Consider the following 12,051-nt stretch of genomic DNA (forward strand, 5'->3'; position numbering starts at 1 on the left):
AGCCTAAAGCCTCAGCCTCCTCCCACACCCAGAGTGGCGCACAGCCACCATCAGCACCCATATGAAACCAGGCACCTCATCTAATCTTGGACCCTCATCCCCTCTTGGACCCTCAGCACCAGAAGCTAGATCATCCCAGGGGGTTTCCCACAGTGCCAAGGCAAGTGGGAATTGCCCTTGGCAGGAACAGAAAAAGAGCTTTATGAGGACAACCTTGAAAGACAGAGTGAATTTATTCCAAGAAGGTTTTAATTTTGAGAACCAGCTGCCCATAGACACTGGGTCATGTGGCATAGGCCATAGTGTTAATGGTTAAGGCCTCTATTAGCAGTGACTTGCACTGGATCACAGCCACAAATAAGAGTAGGGATCCCTGCTCCTGTTCCCACTCCCCAATCAAATCAGGAATTCTCCTGATTGTGAGTGTGGAACAGGAATTCTCTTCTCAGGCAGAAGCAGGACCTTTAAGGAAGTCTACAGGAAATGCCTCAAAGAGCATCTTCAGGATTGGCCTACAAGGGGCCCCCAGCCATGTGCTAAAGCTGGTTATCCCACTTTCTCCAGGCCATCGTGGAGAGTAAAAAGGCCAAGGCAGGCCATGGATCTGTAAAGGCCACATGGGACACTACGCTTGGGACTTTCCTATGTCTAGAGGCCAACCCTAGGCCACAGTCAGCCAGGAGGTCACAGTCCTATTCCCAGGCACCACCTGTTTCACCAAGCTCCAGAAAGGGCTGGGCCCAAGCTCACATTGGCTGGCTTCCTTTAGGAGCAGGTTCACAGAGGGGTGGGTAAAGAGTAGAAGGCTGACATTCCCATGGAGGAAGGAAGGGAGAGGCTGCTGCAGTCCCTCTTACAGAGGGACAAACCTAGGAAGGGGCATCAGGTTGAGGTCTCACTTGCCAGCAGCTGCAGGCTCAGGCCCTGAGTGTCCACTTCTACCAGGTGGACGCTGTAGTTCCCGAGGCCCTGGGAGCAAAAGACAGGAAGTGTTTAGAGGGCTCTGGGCAAGTCTCAGGCCACAAATCTCATGCTGCCAAGTGATGAGGGAGACTTGCAGCTATAGCCTCTGCTTATACACACTGAGGGCTCCTGTCTCCCACCAATTACCACCCCCTACCACCACCAGGTACCTCAGTCTTGGCCAACACAGCCTCCAGAGCTTCCTTTTGCCGCGGCTCCTTGGTCAACAGATACAGAAAGCCCCCACCACCTGCCCCTGCCAGGCTCTGGCCATGCACGTGGGGGGCCAGGACATCCATCATATGCCGCACAGCCAGGGGCTCACAGCCTGGAGCCATGAGCTTCTTTTGCTCCCAGTACGTGGTCAGGCACTGGCCCAGCAGAGGCAGGCTCCCTGGGTGGGGGCAAAGAGGGGAGTGATCTGCCTGAGCCAGAATATTTATTCAACACCCATTTGCAGACTTAATGAGGTGCCAAGAAGCACTACTTAACCAGTGTCCTGGTTAAAAACGTAGGTCCAGTGCTGGCTGGAAACAGGACTGATAAAGCCCACTTCACAGGGTTGTTTAAGGACTAACGTGCATAGGGCAGCTGGCATGGTGCCCAGGACAGTGTTCAGTCAATCATGTAGTCACATACATGGAACCCTGATCAGCTGACTCCCTAGAACTCAACAGTGGGGCTGAGCCTCCTCCCTAGTCTGCCTCCTGGTAGGTGGGGCTGGAGGCCTCCCTTATGATGCAAATGTAACCCTGAGATAGGACTCCCACTCACCTAAGTATGAGACCCTGTGGAGGGCAGACAGTAGGCTTCTGTCCCCAGGGACCTCATACACGGGGCCTGGGCCAGGCCTGCAAAGGCTCCTGGCCTGAAACCCATAGGCAACAAGGTATTCACTCCCGGTGCCCTGAGTTCCAGGCAAAAAGCACCTCACCTTGGCGGAAGGCTTCCGCACACTCCTCGGTGTGCTGCACCAGGCTGCGGGCATTCTTCACGACCGCAGGCAGCCGGGCATACCAGCTCCTCAGCACATCCTGCAGATGGGACAGGAGGGATGCAATGAGGATCTGAGCCATCTGCATCCCTCCTTCCTCTTGGGGCCAGGCCTCACCTGCAGCAGATTCCGAGCCAGGCGGGTCTTGCCAGTGTACACCAGGAGCAGGTGGTCATTGAGCTTCTGGACGAAGCCCTCAGGCACAGTGATCTCTTCCACCTCCACCTTCAGTGGCAGCTGAGCTCGAGAGCGCCCCACCTTGATGCCAGGCATGAGGCCACCCACTTGGTCTTGCCAGCCACCTCCTGCAAGCCCAGGGTACCATTACTTTTGGCGCCTGTCTGGCCCAACTTCTCTCTCCCAGCCCAGGCTCCCAGTCCTGCACCCCTGGCAAGGACCAATATGGGAACACAGCTTCCCCCAACCCAGGCTGAGCCAGGCGACCTGTGCAGTTTCTGCCCCCATCCCTCAGACCAGGACAAGCCCCGCAAGGGGAAAAGGTTCCAGAGCCAAGTGTGGCTCCTGCAAGGCCTGAGTTCTGTTGCAGACCTAAAGTGTAAAAGGAATTGGGGTAAGACATATCAAAGGAGGAGACCTAACAATAAACTGCTCCCCTCAAGGAGAGGACAGGACTTTCCCTGCAGCTTAACAGTTCCCTACACCCTGTCTTTTCTAATAAACAGTGTTGATATTGGAAAGCTTTTTGGTATCTCTTACTGAACTTGAAAGAGCTTGTTCACATCTTGCTTTAGCAATGAAAGGTATGGATCTCTTCTTCATGCAGCTATATAAAAGTGTCACAACTTGAGATAATTCCAGGATAGGCTTTTCATAGCTGGGCAAGGGTCTGCAAAGATTTAAAGTACAAATTGCCAATGTCAAGGGGGCATCTGGAACTTTACAGCCAAAACATGGCAGTGGCATTGGGCCCCAAATGTCACGAACTCCTTACCTGCACCCCTCTCCATCAGAACACTTAGCACAGCTTGTGATTATACATTCATTTGAGTGATTATTGATTAAGGCCTGTCTCCAATAGACCATATGCCTTCTGAGGGCAAAGACCCTGTTTTTGCTCATTTTATCCCCAAGGCCCAACACAGAGTAGATACCCTGATCAGCTGACTCCCTGGAACTCAACAATGGGGCTGAGCCTCCTTCAATTGACCAAATGAAGGATTTGAATGGTACACCTCAAAAAGAAAGTGAAAAGGCTGCCCTTTTTGCTAATGCCTACCCATTATGGATTGTGAATCAGGGCAATGAAAGGAGGAGGCTGGGCTACAAAATGACCAGAGAAGATGCCATAATCAGGCATCTATTTGTCCTTGTGGCAGCTTCTATCCCAGCATCATGTAGATGAGGCCCTGCATCTTGAGGTAACCAGAGAACCCTAGGATCTGGAGTCAGACAAACCTCTAGATGCTCTCCATTGTGCACGGATTCCAAACGGCCAAAGTGGTGCGGAGGTGGAAGGTGCTAGTAGCATTCCATTATGATCGCAGCCATGTACTAGGCCTTCTGTGCCCCCCCAATACGGTAGTGGGGGGGCACAAATGACCACAGCCCATGGGCAGGGCAAGTTGCCAGAAGGCAAGCTAAAAGTCCTGTCCCCTATTCCAAACCCACCTCTCCCCAGTCTCATCCTGAGGGACAGCCCTAGGTGGGGACAGAATCATGAGAAATAGCATCTGGTATTACAGGTACCTAATAAGACACATGAAAGGTGCAGCACAGAATCTAGCACTTAGTAGGTGTTCCTAAAGCATCAGATCCTTGGAGGTAGAAATATATGAAGATGAAAACCACCAGAAAGGGTCAGAGTGGTAAGAAGGAAGCTCTAACCACTCTAAGGAAGCTCTAACCACACATAAGTTATATGTGGCTGTCTGCAAGTCCAGGGAGCCTCTGGAAGCTCTTGGGAAAATGTCCATGTCCAAAATTCTCTCTTGCCCCATACCTGTGGTAAGCACCTGTTCCAGGTGCAGCACTGCATGGATCAGGGCCTCTGTGCCCACCACGCGGCCCGCGGCCCTTTGCAAGGCAGCCAGGGCTGCACCTGCCAGGATGCTGCTAGTGCCTGCAGGGTACAGAGGAAGTCACCAGACATGAAACAGCTCTGCCCAGCTCAGTCCTGCCCCGCCCACTCCTTGGCTGGGTAGAGGCCAGGGAGGGGACCGGAGGCAAGGCTGGAGGTTTGGGATGTGACTGGTGGGCAGCAGGGAAATAGGATTCACCCACCGAGACCAGAGCCATGGGGCAGCTCAGACCAGGTGTGCAGCTCGAAGCCACCCCCAAAGGTGTGCAGCAGCTGCTCTCTCAGGGAAAGCTTGGAGCCAACATGCACGATCCCTACACAGATGAAGGCTGCCTTCAGCAGAGCCCCTGTGGAGGGACCAGCAAGGAATTCGGTCTTCAAGGGCAGACGCAGATACCCCAAGCCACCTCCACTATTGCCCTGCCCAGCATGGGCCTCGCTGGGCGATAAAAGCCCAGCAGTACTGGAGGCCCTATCTCCAAGCCATAAAAGGGCCTCTGGTCTCCCCAGCACAGGCACACGTGCCAGCCTGGGCCTGCATGTACCCGGGCAGGATGACTTCAGGGCTCACCAGACTAGCTCACCCTCGGGCCAGGCCTCCGTGGCCTGCAGGGTCTCCAAGGTTCTGCCCCCATCCCTCAGCTGGCCACATGTGCCATCCCCACCTGCAGATGTCACAAGTACCCTGACCTGGAGCATGTGGCTGGCAGTAATCCTGCAGGTCATCTAGGTTCCAGCACACTATCTTCATGGTCATCTTGTCCTGCCGAGGCCCCACTGCCAGCCACAGCCCAGGCTCTGGGATGCGGCGTGCCCTGGCCCCGATGGGTCGGTGGCCGTCCACTCGCACAGCCAGGCCCAGAACTGCCCCACCAAGCTCATAGGCAAGGGGGGGCGTGTCACTCCAGCCACCTTGAGCAGTTAGACAAGACCAAGTTGGTCACAGGGCTGCCAGCCCAACTTTGGGGTGGCTACCCTCACCCCACCACATCTCACAAGGGCTCACCAGAGAAATCCACACGAGCCGGGCACTCAGCCACCACCCACTGCCCAGGTGCTGGCAGCTCCACTGGCTCCACAGAGACAAAGTGCTGGGCTGACATCACAGCCTGGCGGATCAGAATCTGCCCAGCTCCCTCATAGTGGCGGGCAGCTCGCACTAGCAAGGCTGGCCTGCCAAGAGGGATGGGAGAGATGGTGGTGTGGAGGCCTAAGCGGGGGGTGGGCTGCCTGGGTTTGGGGACCTGACTGCCCTAGGTAATTGCAGGTAAGAGAGGCCTACCTCTCCATGGGTTAGCACCTCCAAGGATGGCCAAGGACTTCTCCAAAGGTTTTGAGCACCCACCTGCTCAGCCACTTGTCCCGCTCCTGGGCAAGCGCCTGTACACCAGCTGTCAGGTCTCCACACTCCAGGTATGAGAAGGGCCGCAACCACTCAGGGTTGGCGGCTGGCCCACTCCGTAAGCCTCCCTGGCCCTCTGCCATGCAGCCCAGTACATCCGCCACACAGGCGAGAGCCCGGGCCGCCACCCCCGGGTCTTCCGCACCAGCTGCAACTGAGAGACCAGGAGTCAGGGTGGCGGGGGAGGGGGCCTGCCCCCAATGCCTTCTACCCCCAGAGACTACTCAGCAGTCCCCAAACACTCCAGATCCTTCACACCTCTTCACTTGTTCCCAAGATGTATTCTTGCCTATGAATATTCCCTGCTCCTCTGACCAGCAAAGCTCTTCTCACCCTATGAGCCCCATCCTGGATGCGCCTCTTCACTCCCTCACTCAGGATGTCCACAGTGGTTGGGAGCTCAAGCTTCAGGGTCAGACCACCCAGGTTCAGTCTCAGCCCCACCATCAACCAGCTTAAATGGGGATAATGAGGTGTTGCCCAGGAGCCTACGGCTGAGCCCCCAGCCAGCACGCCTGGCCCTCTGGGTAGAGCCAGTCACAACCCAACCCAGTGCAAAGTTTGCTGGGTTCGCTGATGCTCAAAGAACCCGGAGGCTCAGCCCCACGCCTCAGCCTCTCACCAAACTCCCCACTGATAGGGAGGAAGCTTCCCCTAAACTTACAAGTACGCTCCACTGTGTCTCTCCCCCACTTTGAAGTCTCACGGCTTCCTAGTCCTCTCAGGTTGATGATCCAGAGGGCAGGTAGGGAAGGTGACACCAGGACTGGGTTTTCAGCACACTCACCCTGGTCCAGTGTGGCCAGCAGGGGTGCGGGACAGCCCTCTCTGACAGCAGCCTGGATCAGCGGGCGCAGGCTGAGGTCCTGCCTGGTCTCCAGCACATGCCTCGCCTTATGCAGGGCCTGGCGGAAGAACAGGTCCCGGCGGGAGGCCAGTGTGGCAGCCCGATCCAGGCATGGCTGCAGCTGCTCCCAGGAAAGACGCCAGCAGGCTCGCCACGCCCGTAAGGCCTTGCCCCCATCCTCCTGGGGATCCAGCATCCACAGCATGTCCTGAGGACCTAGGGCCCTCGACGGGTGGAGCACAGGAAACAGGCGGGCACTTAGAAGGCAACGCTCCGCAGGGGCCGTGTCTGGGTCCCACAGATCCCAGTCCCTGATGTGGGGGAAAGACATATTAGCAGGGGGGAAGCAAGGGCTCCTGCCTGGTCACCAAGCCCTGACTGTCTGTCAGCTGGGAGCTGGCTCATTCATGGTGACAGGACAGACTCCTCCAGAGGCAGCACAAGTGGGCAACTCAGAGAGAAGGGCCCAGCTGCCTTGCCTCTTTTCCCAGGCCCCAGGACAAAATCCCAAACCCTGAGCATAGCCAGCAGTCTGGAGTTGCTCAGAAAGATGCTGGGGCAAATCAGGCTGCCCAAAACTACCCTGGGCCCCAGAGATGGTTAGGGGCCCAGGTGCTGCTCTGGGGCGGGAGCGAGGGCAGGGCTGAGCCTCAGAGAAGCAGACGCCCTGCCCTGGCTGCCTAGGGCTGTAGAGGGCCATCTGGGCCATAAACCTTACCGAACACCTGTCTTCTGGAAGAATTCACTCCAGGGCATGTTAAGATACGTTCCTGTCCCCTGTCTCTGGGGGAAGAGGAGGAGGCAGGAAGAGTAGTTAGGGACACTGAGGCCCGAGGAGACAGGAAGAGAGATGAGCACATATGCAAGGAAGTTCTGAGACACCAGTGTCAAGCCCTAGAGCCTCGATGCTCCTGCCCAGGTGCCTGGAACTCAGCCCAATCCACCATAACCGGCTCTGAGGTCCAAGGCAGGTCACCACCCTCTCTGTGCCTCAGCGTATGGCCTATAACATGGGCCACCCCACCGAGCCCACCACACAGAGGACACGAGAAGGGAGGTGAAAGCCTGTTGAGACAACTGGCAGCACCCCCTGACCACCTATCCCTCAGGCCAGTGCTCAGAGAGACTTATAGGAGCTGGGCTGGGACCCTTGGGGAGGGAGGATGGACACCTACCTCCCAGCTGTCCAGACGGCCAACGAGGGTGAAGACACGGGTAGGGGCACCATGTAGCCACACGTGGTGTCCCTGCAGGACGAGGTCATGCAGCTCCAAGCCGTGCAGAGCCTCGCACTGGGCCGCGTCCAGGCCACTCACCAAGCAGCCAGTGCCGATGTGAATGGGGCCCTGCAGGAGAAAAGGCACACATCCTAGCACAGCCCTAAGTACCCCGACACACACACGCGCGCGCGTGATCTGGCCCCTGGAGCCCTGCCCTCCTGCTTGCCCCTGCTCCCTGGCCTCACCTGAAGATGGCAGTGCTGCAGGACACTCCCAGGACCCAGGTGGACAGGGCCCTCCAGCAGGCAGCTGACCACAGAGCTCTCGGCGCCCAGAAGCTGCGGCTCCTGGGAAGCCAGGGAGAAGGGTGTGAGGGCCCAGGACCCCGGCTCCCCCACAGCCAAGGGCCCAGCCCCCTGCTGCTCCCTGTGCCCTGAAAGCCAGCCACATCCCTCTGCTCTGGCCCCCAACCTCAGGCCAACTCCCATCCCCCCTTGTTCCCACGACGGCCCCAGGGGCGTGCTCTGCTTGTGCTCTCCTCCAGAGCAAATCTGAACTCAGTAACAGAGGTCCCACGAGATGACGGCTCTCCCAGAAATCCTCTCCCATCTGTCCAGCTACCCCCACCCCTGCCACCCTGAGGGCCACCTATGAGCTCTCTCTGCTGCTTTTCTCAGCCCATGGCAATGATCCAGGACCATCACCTCAAATGTGCCTATTCCCCCAAGCAGACCCTGCAGAAAGCATGAAGGGAGTCTTTAGTTTCTCAGTCAGGCAGACCTGCATGTAGAATCCTGACTTGACCACTTATTGGCTCTGTGGCTTTACACAAGCTACTTAACCTCTCTGAGCCTCCAGTGCCTCAGGTGTGAAATGGAGATAATAACACCTACACTCGTAGGTACTCTATTCCAAGGATGGGCTATTCCTTCCCTTTCCTGGAGCCCCCATCCCACCTGTCCACAGGTGCCCCAGGCCCCTCTGCTGGCCCTCCCTCCAGGCAGGTCTTACCTCCACCTGGGAGTGCACGACCTGGGCCCTGGGAGCTCCTGGGAGTGTGAGGCTGTGTAAGAACTCACTGGCTGAGCTGGTCATGTAGCTGTAGCTGCCGTCAGGGACATAAGCTGTAAAGATACAAGTACCGACCCCAACCCCATGCCTGCTACAGCTCTGATGCCAGGCCAGGCCTCCCACCAGAAGACACCCCTTAATCAGGCCAGGGGAAGGGAAGCATGGCAATGAGCGCATTGTGCCTATGGGGAGGCTGAGATCCAGAGAGGCTCAGAAATCTGTCCAAGTCAAACAGCTAGAAAGTAGAAAGACTGGGACTGGAGCCCAGGAATGAGGGAAGAAGGGAAGAGGGTTACACACTCTGGATTGGGAGAGGGCAATTGTCTGTTATGTACTAGGCCTGCCTCCTCCAGAAGCCTGGGGCCAAGGCAGGCAGCTACCTCATCCTGGGGGTCCTCACTCCCATGGTCTCCCCAGATAGCTGAGAGGTAGTACCCACCCATGGTGAGGGGCTGATCGCGAAGCTCCCTCCACAGCTCAGCACGGGCACTGTGCAGGTAACTTTTGATGTCTGTGTCACCTTGGCCCATCTCTGGAGGCCGCCCCACCAGGAAGTCCTCCCTGTTCACGTTCCGGGCCATGCAGAGCAGGATGTCGAAAAAGAGAGACAGCTGGGGGAGAGGCAGGAAGCACATCGATTGGGAAGGTGCCTAGACTGAGCTGGGGCAGTTCCATTCCCAGAGACACTGACCCAGAGAAGAAAGGGACTGGCCTGAGGACACACCACGAGGCTGCCAATGTCAGGGCCTCTACCCAAGGTCAGGAGTCTCCAGCCCAAACCCCCAGTCACCTGGACAGGCCGGGCTCCAGAGTCTAAGCCCATGTAGGTACAGGCATCCAAGGGTGGGCTCACATGGGTGGCCAGGAGGTGCTCAGCAGTCTCCACAGAGAAGAAGGCAATCCCTGAGACCTAGAGAGGTCAAGGTCAGGTTGTGGGACACTGGGGCCAGGCTGGGGCCTGAGGTAGGAAGGACATGTGCAGATGGGCCAAGGAAGGCTGGCTGCCAAACCACACAGGGTCCTTTGTCTTTGGGCCACTCCAGCACCCATGCTCCCAGGCTTAATGGGAGTGACTCCCACCAAGGGGCCCCTCAACAGCCACGTTCTGGGACCCCCCCTCCCCAACTGTCAGGCCTCCCTGAACAAAGGACAGAGAATGAGAAATAGTTCCTCATCTTCCTCAAGGTCCAGTCCCAGACCCTTATCCAATGTTCCTATCCTTGCTTTTCAATCTAGAAGGATCCCCCAAGTCAGATTCTAGACTTCCTCCCAACTGCGTTCCTGAAATTACTCACATGCTGGTTCCAGCCTTTCTGCCACCCTGCCTCAGATTCTAGCTCCACAGGCTCCCCTGCATGCCAGTTCTAGACCTTACTCAGATTCTGGTTCTAGCCTGCCCCAGAATCCTCTGGAAGGAGTGCAGATAGGCGAACCCTCCCTTCTTTGTCCCAGAAGGTCTCCAAAGCCCCCCGCGTGGGTCTGACAGCTGTACCAGTGGCACCCGCCCATCCGGCCGGGCACACCGTTGTATCTCTGCCTCGGTGCCCTGGTAGTAAATGTCCAAAACGAAGCCCTATGTGGGGGGAGAAAACAGAGTTAGGGAAAGGAGCAAGAAAGGACCAGCAAGGAGTGCAAAGCAAGGTGTTCTCCAAATGAAAACCTAGGACAGAAGTCTTCTGACAGGTACCAGGGTGCTCCCAGGGACACAAGCGCCGGAGACTCCCACCCCCGAAGGTAGAGGGCAGGCTTTGAATGTTTTCGCAGACCCTAGCTCAGGGCCAGTGGTGTTTGGCAAAAGACTAAGTGAGCACAAGGGCTGTTCAGAGGGGAACTCCTCCAAATCCAGACCATGCTAGAAAGTCCAGGATGAGAGGTTTCCCTGAGCACAGGACCAGGAGGCCAACCCAGATAGTTAAGCTGCCCACACAGCTGCCCCAGGGGCACTACCTGGGAGTCAGTGAGGTAAACACCATGGTTCCGGGCATAGGCTGGGCTCCCTGGAAGGGCAATCACTCTGGCTCCTCGGAAGTTGTCCCAGCTGATCCCTGTGAGTGGGGCAGTTAGGAGGTTCCCCAGAGGCCTCAACCCAAGACAGGGGTCCCCAACCAGGAGGAGACAAGAGCAGAGGCAGGGACATCCAGACAACTCTAAAGGTAATATGGTTTCCAAAGCCAAAGGGACACTCAATTCCTCTGGCAGAATGACAACACCTTCCCTCCCAAAATTCTTCCACAGAGCCCTGCAAGGCAGAAGGGGCAGAGCTGGGTATCTCCATCCTACAACCAGGAAGACAGAGGCCCAGTAGGGGAAGCTTTCGGTCTGGGCTTCAATCTCCACACCCTACAGTTCCCTTTCTGAACAGGGCAGCAGGCCAGGCCCAGAGACCAAATGAAGAAAGGCATCTGGCTGTGGCCCGAGAAGGCAGTCCCAAGGCTTCTCAGGCTCACCTGGGTTTGGAGGAACAGACAGCAGCATGTCAGTGCTGCAAACCCACACACCTGGTGGGGAGCCTGGGGCCAGCTGTGGAGAGAGACAGAATGCAGCTGGTGGCCTGGTCCCGCCCTTCCTCTGCTCCCACACAGCCCAGGTTCGGCCTGTTCTGTGCACTCCAACAGCCAACTGTCCAGGAGGACCCTGTCTGCTGAGGTTAAGAGGGCTTCCCCTGACCTGTGGTGCTGATGCCGACCCTCCCCCATCCTCTGAGGGCCACCTCCCCACCAATGAGGCCAATACTAACCTTCTGAAGGTCTAACTCTTCCTGGCATCTCCTGTCTGCGCCAGCACAGACTATACAGCTGGCGGTGCAGCGGGAGGGGTGTGGCTGTCTCTGGGATGTGGTCCCGTCGTTACGGCCAGTCTTACCCGATGGCTCATGATGTCCAACAAGCAGTCCAGGTTGCAGACCACAGCCTCCACAGGAGCCTGGGGGTTCTCCACAGGGAGGCAGGTGAAGGCCCTGCCACAGTCGTCAAAAGGGAAGTCTAGGCCCTAGGAAGGGACCAAGGGCAGAAGAATGAACCCTTGGGGCAGAGAGCCTGGGAACACCCTATCAGCTGTGCACAGGTAGGAAGCCATCAACCTAGAAGACTTTTTTTGTTTTGTTTTGTTTTTTTTAGAAGACTTTTAAAAATGTGTTTTCTCAGGGCTCTTGGCTGGCTCAGTCAGTGGAGCATGCAACTCTTGATCTTGGAGTCGTGAGTTCGAGTGTTGGGCATGGAGCCTACCTAATAAATCAATAACTTAAAAAGCGTTTTCTCAGAGGTTTTTTCTTATAATGTTTTCAATTACATGATTATGGTGAAAAATTAGAAAATGCAGATCTGCAGAAAGAAAACAGTTCCTCAGGGATGATAGCCATTGCCCCCATTTTGAGGTATATCCTTTCAGACATTTAATTTTTTTAAATGAGATTATGAGGGGTGCCTGGGTGGCTCAGTCAGTTAAGCGTCTGACTTCAGCTCAGGTCATGATCTCACGGTTCATGGGTTCGAGCCCCGCGTCGGGCTCTGTGCTGAC

At 56.6% G+C, this 12,051-nt stretch overlaps 1 protein-coding gene across 4 annotated transcripts in view; it reads right to left on the minus strand.

The window, feature by feature from the left end:
• Window positions 1–214: 214 nt before the first annotated feature.
• FCSK (fucose kinase) overlaps window positions 215–12,051 on the minus strand; it is a 20,351-nt gene continuing 8,514 nt past the window's right edge. For 3 of the 4 annotated variants that reach the window (XM_039221435.1, XM_039221455.1, XM_039221451.1), the window contains 20 exons: window positions 11,398–11,523; window positions 10,983–11,055; window positions 10,483–10,580; window positions 10,028–10,108; window positions 9,326–9,445; window positions 8,975–9,146; window positions 8,476–8,588; window positions 7,710–7,811; window positions 7,420–7,590; window positions 6,963–7,027; window positions 6,185–6,555; window positions 5,341–5,551; window positions 5,002–5,168; window positions 4,686–4,907; window positions 4,199–4,342; window positions 3,918–4,037; window positions 2,075–2,262; window positions 1,898–1,997; window positions 1,134–1,357; window positions 215–969 (listed from right to left, as the gene is read on the minus strand). In XM_039221435.1, the coding sequence (XP_039077366.1) occupies window positions 883–969; window positions 1,134–1,357; window positions 1,898–1,997; window positions 2,075–2,262; window positions 3,918–4,037; window positions 4,199–4,342; window positions 4,686–4,907; window positions 5,002–5,168; window positions 5,341–5,551; window positions 6,185–6,555; window positions 6,963–7,027; window positions 7,420–7,590; window positions 7,710–7,811; window positions 8,476–8,588; window positions 8,975–9,146; window positions 9,326–9,445; window positions 10,028–10,108; window positions 10,483–10,580; window positions 10,983–11,055; window positions 11,398–11,523 (2,955 nt within the window). In that variant the 3' untranslated portion in view covers window positions 215–882. The remainder of the gene's footprint in view (window positions 970–1,133; window positions 1,358–1,897; window positions 1,998–2,074; window positions 2,263–3,917; window positions 4,038–4,198; window positions 4,343–4,685; window positions 4,908–5,001; window positions 5,169–5,340; window positions 5,552–6,184; window positions 6,556–6,962; window positions 7,028–7,419; window positions 7,591–7,709; window positions 7,812–8,475; window positions 8,589–8,974; window positions 9,147–9,325; window positions 9,446–10,027; window positions 10,109–10,482; window positions 10,581–10,982; window positions 11,056–11,397; window positions 11,524–12,051) is intronic. The other variant, XM_039221444.1, reaches the window with a different exon arrangement.

The sequence above is a fragment of the Hyaena hyaena genome, unplaced genomic scaffold (assembly GCF_003009895.1).
Source record: "Hyaena hyaena isolate Hyena2069 unplaced genomic scaffold, ASM300989v1 scaffold_18, whole genome shotgun sequence".
Lineage (NCBI taxonomy): Eukaryota > Metazoa > Chordata > Mammalia > Carnivora > Hyaenidae > Hyaena > Hyaena hyaena.